The following is a 23,291-nucleotide window of genomic DNA, read 5'->3' as shown; positions in this document are numbered from 1 at the left end:
AAACCCCCCCAGATAGGTCTCTGGATCCGCCACTGGTCAGATATTAGGAGAGGTAACTTAAGGTGTAACAAACCTTGTATTACCTATATGTGTATTACAGTACTAATGTAGATACCATATATCTTGTACTGTGTCAGATATATGCTAAATACGACAATTTACTTTCTTTTCTTCTTAGCTAGTCGGGTTTATTTATTTATTTATTTTCTTGCTTTATTTCTGTGTGTTTCTTTCCATTACATTTTGAGTGATATACAAACGATTCTGATTAAATAACACAGATTTCAAGTCTTTAACTACAAAGACCGAACAAAAAACTATAACGAAATACTTGTATACATGTAGCTATGTAAAAAGTGATTTTCCACAGACTGTAATTAAAATATCATTCCTTCATGATAAATTTAAATTTCACTGACCGATGACATCCTACACATCACCGATGAAATACATGTAATAATATATAATTTCGTTACGTGTCTTTATTTGTCACGTGAATGCACTATCACAATTTCAGTATCATATAAGAATAAATGTACAGGCGTATATTACTACAGTTCGTACTGTAAACCCATTGACTGAGTAGACACACATACAGTACGGTCGCTTAGTTGATATATGTCAGAGGGACCGCAGTGGCTAAGTGGATGAGGTGTCTGACTGCCTATGATCACCAGTCCTCTGCCGCTGGGTCACGGGTTCGAGGTGTGCAGGGGGCAGCAGCCAGGTACTAACTGCAGGTCGATGGCGTTTTTCCAGGTACTCCGGTTTTCCTCCACAACCAAAACCTAGCTCCTGTTTAAATGACCACAGCTGTTACATAGGACGAAAAACACAATACAAACTAAAATCACCAGCTCCTCATGTACCTCCTTATGTCTCCTCTTCCTTCCCATCCCTCCCATCGACGTCCTCTACGAACTCCTGCCATCCAGCCCCTGTCCCCTTTTCCGGATGCTGCTGCTGCTGCTTCTCCTCTCCCATCCATCCTTCACCTTCGCCTCCAGCCCCTGCCTCCTCCTCCTCCCCCAAATTCCCCCTCCTCCACCCCTATCCGTCCTCCTCCTCCTCCTCCCCTCCTCCTCCTCTCCTCCTCCTCCTCAAGTCCCTGCCTGATTATCCTCCTCCAGCCCCGCTTGCATCTCCTCCTCCCCTAACTCCCCTATCCGTCCTTCTCCTCTTCCTTAAGACCCTGCCTCCTCCTCCTCCTTCTCCTCCTCCTCCTCCTCCTCCCCCACCCCCTCCTCCCCTATCCGTCCTTCTCCTCCACCTCCTCCAGCCCCTGCCTGCTTCTCCTCCTCCCCTCCTCCTCCCCATCCCTCGTCCTCCACCAGTCCCTGCCTCCTCCTCATCATCATCATCATCGTCATCATAATCATCATCATCCAAGCACTGCCTGCTTCTTCTCCTCCTCCTGCCCCTTCCCTCCTCCATCCCCTTCAACCCCTGTCCGCTTCACCTCTTCCTCCTCCCACAATCCCTCCTCCTCCTCGTCACCAGCTCCCTATCCTACGTCAGTGCCTACTTAATCTTAATATCGTGCGATACGGCCTCTTGTTTATCCTGTCCTTCTTAACGATGGTCCTTTCCATTGCAACAAAATTATTTTTAATACTGGGGTTGAAGAACATGTTGGAGAAGAAAAGACATGAAAATAAGGAAAGTTTGATTCAATTTCAGATTAATAAAGTTCCTTTTGACTGGTGGAGTATCGACTTACTTCGACCTACATTTATTCAGTATCTATAAACAGACAACTCGGTACATTTGTACGTTGATATTTTACATGTGGAGATCGGTATCTGATGTCAAATGTATATTGGAGATGGATTTCGTTATTTGTTTAAATCTGCAGGTAGAAATTATCATTTTCGCTTTAAAATGACAATTTCGTTCCATAATTTTAAATCAGTAATCCTTCATGTGACACATATTTTAGGAGTGTATCTAATCCTGTATGTGAGTTGATACGTGAGAAGATTATTCCTGTGATCTAGTGTATTATAACTCGGTAGATTACACTATCGATTTTACGTACATTACGAAATTTCTAACGCTGATATAAAACTGTTAATATTAACTTACTCTACTTAAGGATGTACTCTTCTGAGGTTTCAGTCACGTTCAAGTCTCGTTTTGATCTGGTGTAACGGGGTTTTGTAATATTTAACAAATTATGATAGGTATAATAGCAAACACACATCTGAAAAACATGTAAAAGAACTAGATGTCTGTTGTGTGTAGAACATTTTTTACATCAATTTTTAAAAAATGACCAATTTTGCGGCCATTTTGAAAAAGGGTATTTATGTGAATTTCTTGCGCTTCACAAAGGGCCAAAATTCTCCTTTTTTGACACTAGATTGATCACTTAAATTGTCATTGTGTCACCATTTTTAATTGTAGCAGGTTCAATTTTGCTGTACAACTTTATAATGTTCAATATGATTAAAATAATATGCAAAAAAGTGGAAAGTTATATATTATTGATATTTTTTTTTACATATTAGGGTAACTGAAGCACTTTTGATTTTTGACCCCGAAAAAGGTGAAAAATAACACAAATAGTAATGGGACAAAAAAAGAAGCACCCCGACCCCCCATTTTTGTGGCTGTTTTAGAAAGAGAAACACATTTTCTTTTGATTCATTGAATACTAAAAAAAAGTTTAGTACAGGAATTTTTTTATATCAAGCGTTTAATCGGCAAAAAATGATGAAAAATGTGCATTTTTTCATTAAAAAATAAGGGGTAGAGGTAACTAAAATCGCATTTTTGAGTAAAATGAATAAGTTTAAGACAGTTTACTTCCATAGTTTCAAAGAAAATAATATTTCTATCAATTCTACAAACATTCATACATATCTAATAACACACTTGGAAGAAGTTGTATGAATTTGTTCTGCAAATGGTCAAAACCCGAAAATTCACCTAAAATCACATACTGTATTAAATTGGTATCTTTGACCGATCATAGCACAAAAACGAACACACCGACATATAGTGTTTTTTTGCATTTTCTACTTTGCCATTATCTCCTTTTTCCAAAAATCAATATAGGAAAAAAAGTTTTATACAGGATTTTTTTGACTTCTCAGACGTGTACATCCTTAAAGAAAAAATTACACGGTATAATTACATAATTTCATTTTTCGAAACCGAATAACAAAACTGTGTTGTTTTGTATTAAAACTAAACCAGAGTTCGATCTGTACACAAAACTATAAGTTTCCTAAACAACGTATACAGTTTTAGACTATTATATCTATTACAAAATAGCATTTGATAAACAATTTAAAACATAAATGCGAGAGGATATTCTTTTTAGTTCATTTCGTCAAAATGTATTTTGTATTGAAATGTTGTAAATCGTGTATGCTTACAAATTATTAATCGAGGTAAAATTGCTTTAATTGCAAAAAAAATAAAAAAAAATACGACAGGTATGCCAATCTTCTAATAATATGGAACACGAAGACATAGAAACGTTCGGAAGTCCTACGCCTATAAGGTCGTCCAGTCACCGAACAACATGTAAGGTCTAAATAATCATGGGAAAGTTAAATACGTTGTTGTTCCGAATAAATTGTTTTCATAAGTCAGGGATACTCACCTGATTTATATGTCTCTTTGTATATTTATAATTGTAGCATTGATAGAAATATCATCACTTCAATGTTTTCCCTAATACCCAATACTTAATACTTTGAAAACCTGTTTGTTGTAACCTGTCTTCTTAATGTAAAATCATTTGTATTGAGATAACCTGTTAAACACTTGTATGTTTTAAACAAGATGCATTTTTCATTGGCTTAAGAAATTGTTAAAATAAAAATATTTTATAGGTACTTTTATAAAATGTTTTGTTCAAAACATGAATTATAATAAGTTGTATTTGTACATTGATGAATATCTCCAGACATAACATAGATTGACTGTTCAATCCTTGTAGTAAATAGTACTAAGCATCGGCCTGTTTAAGTTAAAGTAAAGATGAAGTTGAATAAACAAGTCACAATTAACAGTACAGTTTGCACACGTATACACAAGGTGGGTTTATGTTTTTTCATGCCCTCCAGAAATACACTAATTTTGACAAAGGAAAACGTAATGTAATAACGTGATTAACGTATTTGTCAAATGTGTAATGTTAGAGATATCGGAGACCACATTAAAATGTCTATGACATTTCAGTTAGAACTCCAGTATACCTCTGTTACTATGATACAAGTGTATTAATGTAGGTTTTTGAAAACGACAAATCGTAATCATATAAAATACATGTCGGGAAATTCTAAAAGCATACAGTGTGTTCCTCCATTCCTCTGATATCATTGTGTTGATTTATCGAATAAAACAATTTTTAAATTGAATTATTCCACTATTTTTACACATACAAAATAAAGCTATCTTCTGTGTTTACATGTTTAATGAAATGTGAATTCGCTATTTCAATTAAGATTGATTAAGATTTTTTAAAAATCGAGTTTTGACACAAGCATTTGTTTACATTCAGAGATCTGCAGACCTATCAACAACGGTGTTAGTTTTCTAAATATTTTATTGACAAATCCAATTAACTCTGGTCAATATGTCATAACACACCTAGTACATGTTCAGGTTTTGACACTAACGAACGATTTACGATTATGTGCAATATTTTAATATCTCTGTGACTTATTTTTTTTTATTAAACTAGGATTAATATTATTATTTAAGTAACAGATCATATTTAGTTTAATTTCTTGACACTAACGAACCACAACCACGTGTGGCGATAACAGAACTACAATAAAGTGTTAACAAATCTAGAAAACTTGATATCAAATTTCATAAATCCCTAGATTTGTACGTCTTAGGTGTTTGACACTAACGAAGGATACCTACCTATAAACTGAAGTGTTAATATTTGAATTCTTACCTGTACTGATTACGGTATCTACCTGAGAAGATAACTGATCAGTCGTAACAGGTACATGTGCGTGACACTAACGAACGTTTTACACGCGCCGGACACCCGGAGTGACCACTCGTGGCACCCTGACCACGCACGCAAACTGACCACTGGCTTATAATGGGTAAACAATGAGGTATAATTTGGACTAAAGGGGAACAATTTGTGAGATTATCCCAGTGATTGGTGTGTGTAAGCCCTTGACACCTCCGAATGACACCTGCCTGTTTACCTGTAGTTTACCTGTAACAGGTACATGTTTACCTGACCAGATCCGGCCGTGTCTAAACATTCAATAAAACGGATAGACTAATGCGCTCAATTCCAAAAACAACATTTAGAAACACAATGAAAGCCAATCAAATGAGAACATTTTTGTAAAAAATATATATCATCTTTATAGAACAAAGCGTTTTTAAAAACATTTTCGTATCATACATGAACGATCAAAATTTTAGTTGATTCTAGGGGTCAACCGTAACGCTGTTTACCGCAATACTGTTTGAACAATACAGCCCCTTTCATTAAACGTACTTAGAAGCGGTATTCTTCTCCTATAGGTTATAAATGCACATTAACAAAGACACTGTTAATGTTTCAGTAAATTAATATGCATATATTGACACATAATATGCCAATGAGATTTAAAAACGTGTGTTAATTATGTGACAATAACACGTCTGAAGCTTCTAATACAGTGTGATAGCACTGACATAGCCAGGGAAGAGAAATTATTTACGTTTATAATGTCACCAACTTTGGGAGTCTGGATTGGTCCCCAGAGTCTGTCTACTTTCTGTCGATACATGTCGGTCCCAGAAGTAGGTGTGGACCCGTTAAAATATTAATCAATGTATTGTAAATCTAAAACGTAGAATATATTTTACAGGTACACTTATAAATACAACATTGAAGTTCAAAATTAACTTTGAATAGAATTTACGATAAGATTCACGAGCTTGTTTTGCCAACCATTATTTCACCTAAATTTGTATTTATGCTATTTATGATACTAAATAAATGTTGTTTAATATAATGAGTGAACTATCGTATTTAAAGTTCAAAAAGGATTGTACCCATTTTCTGACATAAAATTCTTCGTCCAGTCGATTTAGGTAAATCGTCCCATATGGTACACTGTTTTCATCACCAGCTCCTTCCTCTCGTCCTCGTCGTTGCAACTTCAGTACTTCTCTTTTTCTTTACATACATGTACATTTCATTCCCCCTCTTCGTAATCAATGTTACAATGTCTATCCACCCCTTGCCTTGGTTCTTTATCAATTTTCTTGTTGCGATCTCCAGTGGTTTTTCACAAACCCTTCCTCTCTTCCTCTGCCTCTTTACACTCTCCCATCCCCATCTCTGTCTCTCTCTCTGTCTTTATCATCCTCCTTTTCTTATTCCTTTTACTTCCTTAGTATCACCTATTTCCCGACTTACTTCCCCTACATTTTCATTTTTATTTTGTCCCTGTCCGGTTTTTCCGCTCCCCTTCTCCCTCTCCCCAGATATCGTTTCAGTAGATCTATAGTCTCTACCTCCTCTCATTTCTCACATGTTAATATCTATATTTACCTCTCTGAACTGTAAAATTACTCTCCATTTTCTTATGAGACTGTTCAAAGTTGTATACAATCCACATTAGTTAAAAACGGGGTATATAATTCACCCCAATACATATATATACAGATTTCCCCCCTTTACAAAAGTGTATGCAATTTACCGGATTGTAAAATTGTCGCATTCGTCTGTCAAAACGCATTGACAGTAGTCTATGTAGGACCAGTCGGAAATATCATTCAACGTTATAACCAAAAAAAATGTGATTGGTACAGGTAACAGCAGACAATTCAGTCCCGTTTACAGAAGAAAGAAGTCTAAGTAATCGGGATTAGATTGAAAACCAAATCCCGGCCGTATTGTAAATTTTTTAATTTCTCTGTTAAATCTTGATTATCACATTATTTTACGTGTCGATGTTGCTCGTATTTCAATGCTTTGAAAAGTCGTTTTGATTGTTCAGTGTTCTCAATGCAATGATACCAATGTAACTTTCAAGTTTGCGAAACGTTTTAGCTTACCGTAATCGTTGTTACTTCAGAAATTAATATGACAGTTTCAAGTTGGACAAACATTATGAATTCATTAGTTTATTGACCTCAAAGGTTGTTTAAAAAAATCACCAAATTGGAATATCGGTAATGTTTTTTCCCCCTAAAATTTAAATGTCCATAATTGCATCAAACTATATCACGCGTAATGAATCTTAATCTGTTATGCTTAAAACCAAATACAGTGTGTAAATAATTATTCAACGTTGATTTTCGCCTTTTAGTTCTCAGTGTTTTTGTTTTCGGTATGTTTGCTTTTTGGGTATTTTCTCCTGTTAAGATGGATCAGCCTTTCTATGTTTCAAATATAAACGATCACAAATCAGCTCCGTCGATGTGATTTAAACTTACACTACACAACACAGTACGGGTCTGTCCTGATCCCTCCCTTACCGCTAATAAGGCTAGATACACGGCTTTTGACCACGCCCCCTTACAAATTATCGACTCATTATTCCGGCGTTGAGCGTGATTGAAGTATAGGTTAATCTATTAGGTGTCCAAGCTTCCCACTGTTTACAATACAACCAACAGCCAATGAAATCTCTCCTTGTCATAAAGCTGTCGACAGTTTTTAAATAATTGGTTAAATAGAAAAGAAGAAAATATTGTTACAATCTGTAAGATCTCTTTAGTTCCTGATAGAAGGTACCATTTGGCGTGTGACGTTTGCTGTCTCAATAATAAGCTACATAGGTTACACTTGTGTATTTAAACTGAGTTTTTTAAACAGAAAGGTTTACTCTGTATGACATGCTCGGGGACATTTAAACCTGACCCATTCGTAAGGTGAATTTAAGTGGACGCTCCGTACTGCACCTAAACTGCGAACATTTACTACTTAAAGATGAATTCCATTCCTCGGAACTCCGGATCCCCTCCTCGGATACTGACTCCTCCCAAGAACAGGAAGTCGTTTAGTGTGGACAGTATACTGGGCCGGGAATCAGAAAGATCTTCTCCGGATATCAATATGTCTGAACACTTAACTCAAATGAGAGGTAAGTTTTCAAAAGGAAACGTGTTCAATTCTTTGATTGGAGTTTTCATAATTGTATGTTACATAGTAAAATTTATAAAAATCAAACAGTGTACTGAATACTATAATATGCATTGTTTTTACACATAACACGGTAAATGTTACGTCTTTAATTTCACAATTCAAGCATCCAGTTTTTTTCTTCGAAGTAAAGAGGTACATATATGAAGTAAAAGGGATGTAATCATATAAACACGATATCTTTGCAATTTTCGTATTTATTCATTCAAGAAAAGTCTTTTTCAAACATTCTGCTGATAAAAACTTGGGAATCTAACCTAGTGTTTCTGTTTAGGTTTCTCTCACTAAATCACGGTCATGTTTATTATTACATTTTCTTTTCTAATTATATTTCAACCCTTTTGTCAAAATATAATTATATTTATTGCCTTTTTGTTATAAAATTACTAATGCATCAATATATATACACATAGAAATTGTTATTTTATTTATACTGATGCAATTCCTTTCGTATTCTATCAAGGGTATATTGCTTTAACACAAAACATAATTAACAACCAGCATATATAAACAATATAAAAAATTAAATACGTGCCTATGTTCATTTCTTTCAGATTAAATTTGAGGTGTAAGATACAATACATATGTATATGTTTATCGAACTCAAACAAACTAATTGGCTATTACGGTGTAAAAATATCTCTTGTTCTTTAAGTCGAAACAGTTGCTAAGATGGACGTCTATGTCGTAATTTCATTTCATATCTTCAATAAACCATTTTACTAGCTGTGATATTATATACCGCTCGGTTTCTTTTAAACAATACACCGTGAAGGATCATAAACCAGTAGTGTTTTCTGATATAAATACTTAAGGTTCTAACATCAAACCGAATACTCGATTTTTTATGAGTATTTAGTAAAACAAATATTGGTAACGGATATAACAAATGTCTTAATGTTTTAAGTAAACCAAAACATTACTTTACTACATTGTTTGTATATTTTGTCCTGACTCACAACTTACATTTAAAGATGTATTTTATATCAACATTTTCCGCAATATAAAGTAGAAGGCACAATTCGAATTCTCAATGTCTGAGCAAAAATTTAATTTTCGACTTCCAGGTTTATTTTGTTTCAATGATAATACAAGAGATCCAACGATGGTGGTTGGACTCTATAGTTAAGATCGACAGGAATTGCATCGACAACACGTATCGTCGACAGTAACGACCGCATTGCTAAACAAGTCTTTTCCTTAAGAATGTGATAAGCAACGGGATACAAAACTTTTGAATAGTTCTATTCACCTTTCACCGATATGGCTTGAGTAACAAACAAAGGTCAAAATTTTGAGTGCTACCTTGTAGATGTTTTCTTAGTGGTACAGCTACTGAATATTTTAAAACAATTATTATAGAATCATAGCCATGCATTTAAATAAAATACTTATATAGATAAAGTGTGATAAAGTAATTGGTACCTCTAACGAGCGTGTTCCCCTGAGCTGAGTGGTTGGTATATATTAGAAGTAGTTATTACACGTACCATGAGTTTCTATTCTTTTACTTATTGTGTGTACTACATCATTTCTTATTGAATTAATCTCCTGCTCGTAGAAGTAAGTTAATGAAATGAAATATACAAATCACGCAGTCTCAGTTAATACGACAATCAGAGAAAAAGAGGGGACACCAAATAAAATAATGTCTTAAGCCTTGCGAAACTCGTAAACAAATAAAATGGCAAATTTGCTTTTTTTAGATGAAATTGGGATTTCTTTATATATTTTTGGTAAGAGTCCTTCTTGTGGTACCATAATATAATGGTTGTGAGATTGATGTCAGAGATATATTTAGTGTTATTTATCATTTATTCCCTGACCGTGTATATTCAATTTTATAATTTGATCTATTCAGCGTCACCAGTATGCCGCGGTCCCCAGAGCCCCGTCCCCCGGGACTCCACAGTGGAGTGCGACAATTCAGAACTTTCCGAGACATTTTCCGAGTCCACTACGCCGGAGAAAACTGACCATCTACGCGATAGCCACAGTGACACGTCACTAGACGCTCCGGACAATGACGCGGACACTTCATTGGACATCTGTGACGACGACTCCGGACTCGGAAATAAGCCCCGGAAAATTCGTCGGAGTCGAACCACGTTCACAACTTACCAGCTTCATCAACTCGAGAGAGCGTTTGAGAAGACACAGTACCCGGATGTGTTTACGCGGGAAGAGCTCGCGATGAGATTGGACTTGAGCGAAGCAAGAGTTCAGGTATGTCACGTGACTTTCATCATTTTTTTTTCAAATACGTTTTCTTAGGTTTTTAGGAGATGTTTGAAGGGTTTTTTTATTATTGATTTCCCCGTTTTCTACTTTTCCCGTCCTTTGAAGAAAAAATAAATAAAAATCTTTTAAAAAAGCAAGATAAAAAAATATTCCTTTATTGTAATTGCTCATAGGTTCTATCGTCTTTTTTCTTTCTCTAATAAGAATTCAAATTTACTGTTAAATCGAGTTAATCAATCTATACCCTATAGTTGGTCATTAGTAATTAGCTTTACGCACGGCAATAACAAGTCGTTTTAATTAGCCTTACAGCCATGGTGCGTCATTTTTGATATACGCTACTTAACAAAATTAATTGGGGTTTTTTTTTCCATTTTGTATGATCACTAAGATAATTATTTCGTTACTGTATCAATCTCAGTAACTCGAACTTTGGTGATATATTCCGTGTTAAACAAGTGTTCCCATATTTCCTGCATTGATTGAAAATTACCTGCATAATTTAATAAAAAAAACATTTGGTGAACACCAATAAGTTCATGATAATTTATTTGTAAAGAGCACCATGATTTTCTTTTCCCCCCAAATCTTCATTATACAAGACGACGATTGAATCATCGTGAACGTAAACAAAGAATTACACATATAATACCGTACAGAAAGGGATTGACGTGTTTGCTCTAAGTCCATGAGATGCGTTTATGCTTAGCCCTTGCTAGGCTTTCCTCGGGAACGATTTATGCTTTAGTCATTATCAGCAGGGTTTTAAATGTTAACACGTTATCACAGTGTTTGTTCACTTTTGACACGAAAGTTTTGCTTTATTATAAATCCTGGGCTACTGTACAAGGATTAACACCTTGGCATTGCTGATGACAAAGGCTCGCTTCAACACTAGTCACTCCGGGAACCTCTTACCCTAAACCCGTCATACAAATCATACAGAATTTGTCTGGCATACTCGAGAAAATCAATTAATTATAAATGCACCGAATGAAAATGATTCTCCAAAGACAAAACGAAGCTATATCAAACTTTGTTTGCTATTGATGACATTAAGAAAAATAAAAAAAATAAAAAAGCAACAAGAAATAACAGACTTTCTTTTAGTTCATTTTAATATTGTTTTCCATTTGTAAAATATCTGCAGTAATATGTATATTTGTGTATGTCGAAATGTTCCATAAATGAAAAATAAATCTTCAAAACGATTATCAAGCTTTATCCTTAACGGGGATAAGAGTTTGTAATTCCATAATGTTATGCTTGGAAATTAATTTTAATATTTAAAAGATCAAATTAATTCTTTTTTTACTTAACGAGTTATTATGTAAATTACACTTTATACACAACTAAGTGTAAATTCATAGCCGATTTTAAAATGCACGACATTTAAATTTGACTTACAGGTTCTATTGAATAGGAACCGGTCAAAATCTCTTGTTTTTCTCTACGTGTCGTGTTTTTATACTTCAGGATTCGTGTATTTTTAACCACCACAACCATCCATTTACAATTATATTATATCTATTTAGATATAGCTATCACCATCTTCCTCTGTTAAAGTACAAGTAAATTATATTTTCTTTATGATATAGTTATTTCTACCACCTTCCACTCGTAAAGTACAATTATGTATATATATAAAGATAATGCAATGAATAGACCATCTATTACCGTGGACTTTCACACGAAACCCGCATAAATGGTAAGGTACATAAATAAATATAAAAAAAGGAAATGTCTGAAGTTGACAATAACTCTGGAATTTTTGAGCACATTGACCAGTGTAGTCTAATCTGTTGTTTACTTTTCGTTGTAAAGATGTATATGAGTAGAGAAAGCTGGATAAATGAAAAGGTCCGACTTTAAAATGACGGCAACAAAAAATACTTGAAACTGTTTTATTTCTACCCTATCATTAACTCGCCCAAATAACACACCAGGCGTGTCTCAGTGTACTACGGTACTACAGTAGAGGAGACACAGGGGATTCTCGTCTGGGGCATCCTACTGGCAAAGGGTTTAAGTTAAGCATGATAGAATATAACATAATCATACAACTAGCAAGTTCACAATATCAACCTCGAAAACGAACAGAAAATAACAGAAATTAGGGAGACACAAAAGTAAGGAAATTGAAAACACCAGGAACTGGGGAGACACAGAAATAACAGGGAGTCAGGAGACACAAATACAAAGGGATAGAAAAAAAACAGGAATTTGGGAGATACCAAAACAGAAAGTTAGAAAACAACATGAACTGGGGAGACAGAAATATAACAGGGACTGGAGGACACCAAAACAAAGGGATGTTAAAATAAAAACAGGAAAAGGGGAGACACCAAAATAAAAAGACAACAGAAATACAAATACAAAACCAAATACACCATTTAACATAGAATGACGATCCCGTCAATTACCTTAAGAGTAAGCGTTTTTAGCCCCCAGTTATGGCGATACAAGCTGCAAATGAATTGTATTGTTTGAACCAGAACAGTATTGTCTACTTAGCGGCATTCCTCGTGGTGAGTAACCATCGGGGGTGACGAGAACGGCACTTATTGCTGTCTTCTTCGCAACACTCAAGCTGACTAACACTGTTGATTAGGTCGCGTTCACTTTGGTAATATTCAGAAGTATAGCAGAAAAAAAGGATTGGAAGCATAAGTTATTATATGATTTCGATTTTGTGTGGCAGATATGATTTAATCCTCATCACAACTGCAGTAATCTAGGTATTTACATAATCTAATTCACTCCCTTTCTTATTGCTAAATTAAAAAAATACTCAAATATAATTTGCTCAGGTACATGTACCATAATTTATTTATTTCAGTGGTCAAACTTCAGACAACAAAAATAAGCAACGTGTTTTTCATTGGAAGTGGTAACTTCAATCAGAATGGTCATTCAGTGTATCCTTGTGTACATGAAAAAAATACAGTTAAAAAATATAGTTAAAAAATATAACCTGATATTCGATTTACAATTGTAATAGCGTATATGAACAAAATGACATTGCTTTATGAGGCCGCATATAATTGGTAATATAACACACAATAGTTTTCTTGGGTCTTCTCAGGTTTTTACCAATTTACAGACAACTGATTAAGATTTTCCTTAACTTACCTGTTTATTTATGTACTTTTGTGAATGAAAGTAATCAAATTTGTTCAATATCTGAAACTTGAAGCAATATTTCCGTGCATTTTATTTTTGAAATGACGTGTAACTTTAACAAAAACCGAATTATTGATCCGATATACAAAGTAATGGATTATTTAAGTCGGCATGTTAGAGAGCGTCTATTGTTAGCGAATTCAGAATTGATTTTACTGTTGTTACATTATCATCCGTCACAATAAATTCACGGAATCCATGCAGTAATCTCTCAGTTAAAAAAACGGAGTTACACTTTCGTTAATGCAATAATTAAATGCTATCATTTTAAAACATTCAACATTCATCATATCAAAATTGGGTAAGTAAAACTTGAGTTATATTTCGACAGTTAACTTAAAAGAATATTGTAGATAAATAAATGTTCAGGATGGATGAGTTTTATAACTGATGGTAGATATCGCAGCGTTATACTAAATAGGACAACAATATCACAAAAGCAACGTTTACTGAAAAAACTTCACTATTAACAATAGAAGACAAAATGTTTATTCGTTCAACCACAACAAGCAAATATTAGCACCTGCTTTATAATTGATTGGTTAACAAGCCTATTAGACGCGAATAATTTAAAAACATCTTCTACAATAATGTAGCAATACAGCATCGATATATTATATAACAGTGTAGTTGATTTCATCAATTTACAAAATAAATACGAAGTAGCATATGTTAACATCATTGTAAGTAAGACTCCTAATCAGATCCCTAACTCGATGAACGCGGTTGTGTCAGAGGCGCTGATTGACACGCAACAGACAAAAAGGAACAATGATGTTGATTAGGTAGTAGACGCAACTGTGACAAGAGTATTCACCAAGTCGGAATGTTTTAAACACCTACACAGAAGATTGTCCACATTTTAGTTTTGTTCCCTGACCAGTGTCCGATCATTGTTAATGAAACAAGCGCTGTCCACCTGTGCTGGTTCACACACACATTACACACCCCACATTTCAGTAATTACATAGATGGGTTTAATACGTTTCTTTGTTATTGTCGAGTGCGACAAAATTGGCGGAACGGAATTAAAGGTATCATAGAGCTAAGGCGAGACCCTCCCACCAGGAGGGGCCGGCGAACAAGTCCCCAGATCATACGACAATGACCGTCATCGAGTCCCCCCGCAGTTGTCTGTACGGGAGGCAAAGAGCTTAACAGGAATTACCGCGGACTTACTTGTAAATTAAGAGGATGGAATGTCCACGAGCTATTAGGGAGTACCTTACTAATCGCTTTATGTGAAAAGAATTAAATTTTGTAAAGTTCTCAGCTTGATAGTAATCATCGGATTAGTAATATCGCGGTGACAATTCTGTGAAAGTAGCAGAAATGTGGGGTTTACATTTAAGTATTAACAGTAGGAATCTAAGTGCAATAAGACAGTAAAGGTCGTCAATTATGTCATCAGCACATAAATAAATTGTTATTAATAATTTCAAACTCGATGCAGGTTAATTTTTTTTGTTTTTTTCATTTTCAAATTATTATTGCCTTATTGTATTAAGTACGTCACTGCTGGACACCTGCTCCAAGCGAAACAAATCTAAGTCATCTCCTTCAAAGGTGTTAATCATGATCGAGGCTTGAAAATGCCTAACTGTTGGAAACTTTGTACGCTTGGCCATTCATATTACAGTATCCTCATCGCAATAATTAACACACAATTATCATCAAACAAGCTCATGTTAGCAGCGGTTAGGTGAGCTAGCCGACGATTAGTCCAGGACAAAGCGGTTCTGGTTACTAATTAGTCTATATGACAGTAATTCCAGAGTGTGAACACGACATTACTTTATTGACGCTCCCATCAACGCCACTTAATACCTGTCAGTACAGACTTAAATAATCCCATGACTGTCTGTAAGAGGAGATGTTAAACCCATATTACATGTGTAATGGAAGTCTGTTATATAAAATAGGTTAGCATCATAACGCAAAATAATCGAATATAAAAACGACATTTTACTAAACAAGTCACAAGAAATGTTAATTCAGCTCGAATATAATTTACAATTAACACAAACTCTCAGGAGCTAACCAAAAGCATTAATTTAAAGAACTTGTATAGGAAACACAAATAATATCTTACAAAATTGATATCATCTTAAAAAAGGAAACACAAATAGGTTTATTTAATGCGAATAACAGTGTAATTTAGAAATGAAACAACTTAATAAAACCTTGACTAAGTTCTGCTAAATACACATACTCAATCACATAAAAGACCCGAGCAACAAAGTGAATTTAGAAATAATGGATTATGTGAAGTTGCAGCACTTATTATTCAGTACAAAAATCAAAATATAAATAAGTTGATAAAAGGCTGATAAACAAACTTAAGATAGGAAATACACTCAAATATTCAACTAATTTCATCATTAAATTTTGGCAACGACACACATAAAATATTTAAAGACAATTATAACAGATTTATTTAAAACTTTTATACGTATTACGTATTTCTTTATTGAAGAAAGGTTATAGCATTGATATTAAACTGTTAATATGTAGTTACTGTCTTGATATTTAAGAAAGCCTTTTATCTTACAGTGTCTTGTATAATATATGTTATTTCAAAGGAACAAAATTAACAACTTATTTCAAATAACGAGGTTGTGTTAAAATAAAAAGTCGAACCATGTAAGTACGCATGGTTTCTCTTTTTTTTTTTTTTTTTTAATTGTATGTTGCTTATTCCTTATTCCTTACAGATAATGATAATAATGCTAAACCAAAACCGACAGGAATCGATAACGGGATAAACACGTCAATGTAAGACCAGGGTAAATCCCACAATATCTTTTTGATACTACTACACCATCATTAAATATATTGAAAAATTACTTACTTGAAGACGAGATGACATGATAGATAATACAAAAGCAAAAAATAAATAAAAATAAATAAACAGACCAAAAAAAACCCGTGGAAAATAATAAGTGAAACGCATGCTTCCTTTGTTTGCGTAGTGCTCAGAATCAATTCGATTTATGTGCAATCTATTTTAATCTATTATCTATGTTTAAAACACAATTTTAGCAGGTTTATTTTTTACAATCGATATTGACGAAATGAAGTCAAGAATTCTAAATATAAAAACACGAAGTGTTGGAAAATGCTATAAATCAGAAAAGGTCACTAGGTCGTTATGTGCTTAATGTTACATTAATATCAATACAGATTATATAGTTCCACTTAAACCTGACCTCTAAAACGGGTTTAATTCGTGACCTACAAGGATCATATAGATTAATATGTATGTATCTATATATAATTACTTGTACGTAGGAGTTATATTTTTCCCCAGATTTGTAATATTTTCCTGTTTCTGAAAATAGGCCTAGCTGTAATTCAAACAGTTACCAGCTTAGAAAAAGATTAAATAGTGCCCGTGTGATCGGTACAATGAAAAAAGTAAACACACTGGAAGACAGAGTTGCTAGCGCTTTTTATATTGGCTTTGTATGATAAATTTTATCCAAAGCAAATGCTTCAAATAATATTATTAATATATTGTTGATATACAGTACATTGTATATAAACTGCACAAAATTGTCGTTTGTTATAAAAAAAAATACAAATATTGTCTGACGTCATATCAATATATACGGAACAATCAAAAGCGCCTTACAGGACGTCTTTAATAATTCCACATTTATTCAGTAAGATAATAAATGCACATTTAACCTGAATAGTATGTAATTTAAGCTGAAAAGACACTTCTGTTTCACAAATATTGTTTTTTGATCAATATCAATGACAGCTTTCAAAATTTATAGAAAAATAGTTCTTCAAATAACAGCAAAAAGTGTTTTAATTATAAAGAAATATTTTGAAGTATCATCTGAATTATGTTATTTTTCTTATTTTTGTTTTACTTATATTATAGTATTTAACTGTTCAACGTATGCATAGCTTTTGTTATAGTGTGCACGGTTGCTATTCAGTAAATATTTGGAACAGTTTGACATGTTCTCTGATAAAACTCGTCTATAATTGATGATATTGTACCATGTTTATAAAACCCTCCAGTAATTTATCATATTATGTCGTGTAGTGGAGAATCTGACGAGTTAATTGATTGTGCTGCAGGACCGAAATTGGTTGCGAGTTGAAACAAAAACTAATTTCCTGTAGAAATGGGAACCTAAGATATTAACGTGACATCGGCTCTCCCTCTCAGTAAGTCGAATGAGATAAAAGATATAAACAAGATCTATCTAAGAATAGGATAGGGCCAGGAGCTTGGTTTGATGCATCGTTTGACAGGAAATTAACCAAATTTGGGAGATACTTCAACTGTATAAGCAATTTTGCAGTTAACCTTTTTTGCCTGTGGCACTCAATAAAAAGATTCATAAACAAATGAGTCTGTTAATTACAATAAAATTGGGCAATCAGGCGCATGATATTGGTGTTTAGACCTAATAGCGCACAGTGCCAAAGGCCAACGAGCCCGGCGTTTGATGCTGACTGGGACTGCTGTGGCTGTTCTCGGCTGTAGCAGCTCCTCTCGTTCTATCACAGTCTCGCTGTATATATTCTTATGTGATCGATATAAGATAACATCTCCTAATTTAACCGTTTTGAACTTCTTTGAAAACAATCAATTCCAATGATAGTTCTAGATTAAAATGAATATCTTATTCAAGTTGAAGTAAAATATGTTTAAACTAGACTGTAATAAAGGTAAACAATAGATGGCCTTCTTTTAAGATTAATAGACAAATATTATAATGAACTTACTATTTTGTATTTTATTAAGCGCAACACATTTATTTAGCACTCATTTAGCACAACACATAGAAAAATAGGTGATGAGCAGAAAGTTAACTTAATTGTCGTTGGAACACTTTGTTCGTTTCCCCACAAAAAAGTTCTAGTAAATAGCTCTGTAATTACAAACGTGTTCCGTGCCAACATTATATCACGAACAACATATTCTATATTCGGTTACCAAATCAAACCAATAGAACTAAAGCAATGTGACAATCCTTAATTAGGACTTTTATCATTTTTCTTTTAAAAAAAATTGTTGTTGTTTTTTTTCTATAAATTTTCATCGGAATTTATATTATGTATCTTCAGGTATGGTTCCAGAATCGGAGAGCAAAGTGGAGAAAAAGGGAGAAAGCTCTTGGACGCGAAAGTCCGAACTTCCTTCAAGGAGATACCGGACCTTCTCTTGGAGACCTGCCTCATATCCCAACCGGAGGCGGCTATCCGTCACCATCTGATCCCTACTGGTCAAGCCGCCTGACCCATCTCACAGGGGTAAATCCTATGATGGCCTTTCATCAGAACAATATCAGCAGTATGGCAGCAGCTCATTATATGCAAGGCAAAATGCCGTTCGGAGGACTTCTAGCTAACTATGTCGTGAACACAAATTCATTCGGGATACCTGGAATTTTACTAGGAGGAGGAATGCCTGGGGTACCGTCGTCATCATTATTGTCCCCTTCGTCGTCACGATTCAACCTTGACCCCGAATCCCTTGACCTGCGAAGGTCAAGCATAGACAAACTTCGTTTAAAGGCCAAAGAACATTCTGCTTCTACTGAAGCGGCAGATTTATCTCCATAGATGATGCTGTTTTCATATTTCAACTATCATCATATTGGCGATGAATGCTGTAAAATATTTTAAGCGCATATGTTGCGTTGTGCTTTTATAATGAACAATTCATAGTGTATTGGTAATGAATACGTCACTTGCCAATATCGAGTAGATTGATAACGTCATGACGTATAGTTATACAACAATATCACGTCATGATGTATAATTACACGCTAATATGCCGTCATGATGGATGGTTGAAGTATCACGTTTTGTTGCATTATGATAAGACGGTACTGTTAACTGCACTATCCTATTTCGATACTTCGGTATTACATGCCTAGGAAATATTTTAAAAATAATCTAGTCATTTGTCAAAATGTATAATTGTATTATGTTTTCTGCATTTTTATACTTATCCAATTTTATATCAAACAAAACGTGTTGCAAATGTGCTATTATCGTATGAAGGCGTAATAATGAAATTAATTCATTTCCATGTTTTACTTTTTTAATATTTTGAAATATTTCAAATAGCTCAAAAAGTACGCAGTTTTTTTGTTTGTTTAAAATCTTACCTAGTTATATGACATTAAATTGAAACCCAACCACAGGACCTATTATTACAGTCATTCCTCAATGATAAGGATACATTTCAATCGTGTTTATATAAGTTGAAATTATTTTATAATTATTTGGAATAGTGTTTGACATCATTTCAAATGATTTTTGTCAAAAGAAAGACAGTTCTGATGTTACTGATAATATATGACGATAGGAATCAAATGATAACTTTTTATATCGGGGTACGTATATGATTGTGACGACTGTATCAAGATACTCATCACAACTGTTATATTGGGATAAGTATCGTATCGTGGTATATGGTATACTTATGTATCTAATCGTGACCACTGTGTCGGTCGGGATTCATGTGGTATTTTGATGGCTGTATTCGTATTCATATCTTATAGTGACTACTGTGTCAGGATTAAATATCGTATCGTGTCTGACGTGTCCGAATACGTATCCTTATGTCATTACTGTATTGTATCATGGTTTCTGTCCTGGGGACGTATTGTAACACAAAATCAATATCGCGATATGTATCATATCGTTAACATTGTATCGGGATACATATCTTATTAGGACAACTTCATCTTTTGGAATACATATATAGATCAAACGAATATCAGCGTTTCTTTAAGAAATACATAAAGATGACTTCTAAATTTATTTATTTTTCTTAAAAAAATGGTAAAATAATAGAAAGTTTCAGAAAGAAAAATAAATTACAATGCAATTTCTAATTTTTCTAGTGGTATCATCATGTCTTCCCTAGCATGTTAAATCGTTTTGATAAAAGTCTGATACGTTATCTCGATTCATTTTCTATTCCAAAATCATAAACGAATTTATCAATATGTTTGGCCCTAATTACAGCCTTATTTACATGTATGATAATGAGCGATTGTTAATTTTACCACGTGGCTAATCATTGAAATTAAGAGTATTTAAACAAAACTGTTTTACCCTTTAAAGCAGAATATAGACTTGAAGAGAAAATACAGCGAATCTCTTCGCTAAAACTGTGAATGACGCAATAATTCCATGAAGACGCCATTCCATGATGAGGCAAAATGATTGTTTTAATTGTTGAATTATATACAGATTCGTTATGTATTGACGGTGTTAAGTGATTGCATTAAAATAATGAATGTTGTAAATCTATCTAAGGTGTCTTTGTTATCGCATACAAAACTGTGACTGAACTTTCATGAATTTCTAAGTGTTCCAAACAAACATCCACATGGAGTCCAGTATTGTTCCTGTCTATATACACGTACATTCAAATACTAACATTTGAACATAGTAACATTTATATATAAACACTAAGACAATCATTTGTACAGGCGATTATAACATATGTATCTAAATAAACACTTACGAGTTTCACTGTCACTGATAATAACGTTATAACAGTAAGGGTAACATTGGTACAAGGTAATAGTAACAATGATATATAAAATCAAGCAGTGACATCTGTGTAGGATGATAGTATCGTTATACATTTTATCACATTCTTGTTGAATCTTGTTAAAGTGTTACAAGCAATTTTCAGACCATGAAAAACAACGTTCTGTATTGCACATGTGCAATGAAAGCACTCATTTACCTACTAGCCGGAACTACATTTTATGGGAACCCCCTTGTCATGGCGAACTGAAAAGTTCCCGGTATTTGCAAAAAATATCAAAGTTTATAAAATCTTTGTATCGATCTCTACCAAATACGGAAGGTATGTGATAAAAGCAAGACCACACACTTGTGTTTTTCTAACGAATCAGAAAGCACTCATTTATTGCGCGGACGTATATATTCCCTCGTTGCGCTCCACGCACTCGTGAATATATTCGTCCGCGCAATAAACACGTGCTTTCTGATTCCTTAGAAAAACTCAAGTGTGTAATCTTGCATATGTATGTAAACACTTAAAGTAACCTTGGTACAGGGTGATAGTAATATTTACACATAACAAGTTATAGTGACATTCGTACAAGGACATATTAACCTATACCTATATAAATATATAAACACTAAGAGAATAATCGGTACAAGGTGATACTTACTTTTATATATAACAAGTTATCGTAACATTGGTACAAAGCGAGAGAACCATCTATGCAAAAACTCTATATGTAACTCCAGTACAAGGCGACAGAAACATTTATATATAAACACTAAGAGTAACATCGATACATTGGGAAGGTAACATTTATATATAAACACTAAGAGTAACATCGGTACATTGGGATGGTAACATTAATATATAAACACTAAGAGTAACATCGGTACATTGGGATGGTAACATTATTATATATAAACACTATGAAGAACGATGAAATGAAAGAACAACCGTACAGGAGGACGGACATAAGAATCGGAGGTTTATCTGAGGCAGGAAGAACTGAGGAAGATCCTGTTTCCCTACATAAGATAAAACAGAGGAATGGAAGATTTATTACACATGGCTAAATACGGTAACAGATGCAGGGTAAATGTGAAATGGGTGCGATTCTGATGTTGAAAAAAAGGGGAAATATTAACACTGACTCTTTTATATAGCATAATAAATCTACTGCTATGGTTGAGGCGTGTTGGAATACTTGAGAGGGCGATATTTATAATTTGGCAAAGAGTTTTAAAATTTTTAAATATTTGTTTTATCAAATAATATTTTCTACTTGTGTAAAGTGACTTCAAATGGTTGAGGTGAATCAACATCATCTATTTCAAAAGTGCTCTACATAGGTAAATAGTCTGTCGTAACGGATTTTGTTTAGATCCCCCAAAAAAAGAACAAAAGAGAAAAAAGTATGGAAATCAACACCATTTTTAGCTTAAATGGAGCAGCTAATGACTAAAATAAACTTCCCTTACCTGGAGGGTGTGACAAAGAATTCTCCAAACCGAGGGGTGATGCTTTTTGGTTGTCTAACCCGAGGGTTGGATATTTTTCTGTGACACCCTTAAGGAAGGGGATGATTTTTTTTCTCCCATCCTATTATTTCAGTTACAACTCCACCGACAGTAGTGTAAACAAAAACACATGCGGGATATGAATATCGTCATTCACTTTTGATGACACGACGCAATCTCCCTCTAGGGGGTGACAAGCTGATCTTTCCCGGCTAAAATGGGAGACACACCAGTGAAGGGTGGGAGGATAATATAATCTCCCCTACCTCGAGGGTATGACAGAGAAATCCCCAAACCGAGGGGTGATATTCTTGATTGTCTTACCCGAGACTTTGCCGAGGGTAAGACATTCGGTAATATCATCCCGAGGATATAACAGGATATCTGGCAGAGATGCAGTCGGGAAAGGTGCCGATTGGAATTTTTCGATCTTTAGTTATTGGTAGGCTAAATAAAGTGGTAAAATATAGATGATCAACAGTTTATCGCTTGTCAGTTTCCTCCCACTCGCAATGAAAAAAATCTGACGACAAAACTGGTAAAACCTGAAAACACGGTGTGATAAATTATAGAAATATTGTTTCTAATGTTGACAGTCTCCCAAGTAGGTTAGATGAATTAACAGCCAGAATAATCATTTAGAAAAAAAAATGATTCAAGTAATAGGAGATAAACCCCAAACAATAAGAGATTCTTG

General features: G+C 34.2%; 1 protein-coding gene across 2 annotated transcripts in view; it reads left to right on the top strand.

The window, feature by feature from the left end:
* LOC110462566 (retinal homeobox protein Rx1-like) overlaps window positions 1-20,845 on the top strand; it is a 29,913-nt gene extending 9,068 nt beyond the window's left edge. The window contains exons 2-4 of one of the 2 annotated variants that reach the window (XM_021516558.1): window positions 7,916-8,069; window positions 9,990-10,354; window positions 18,644-20,845. In XM_021516558.1, coding sequence (XP_021372233.1) covers window positions 7,916-8,069; window positions 9,990-10,354; window positions 18,644-19,141 — 1,017 coding nt within the window. In that variant the 3' untranslated portion in view covers window positions 19,142-20,845. Of the gene's footprint in view, window positions 1-7,703; window positions 8,070-9,989; window positions 10,355-18,643 lie in introns of those variants that run through there. The other variant, XM_021516557.1, reaches the window with a different exon arrangement.
* The last annotated feature ends 2,446 nt before the right edge of the window (window positions 20,846-23,291 follow it).

The sequence above is a fragment of the Mizuhopecten yessoensis genome, unplaced genomic scaffold (assembly GCF_002113885.1).
Source record: "Mizuhopecten yessoensis strain PY_sf001 unplaced genomic scaffold, ASM211388v2 scaffold10807, whole genome shotgun sequence".
Classification (NCBI taxonomy): Eukaryota; Metazoa; Mollusca; class Bivalvia; order Pectinida; family Pectinidae; genus Mizuhopecten; species Mizuhopecten yessoensis.
The sequence above is the reverse complement of the archived record's forward strand: the minus strand, read 5'-3'. Positions and strand labels throughout refer to the sequence as shown.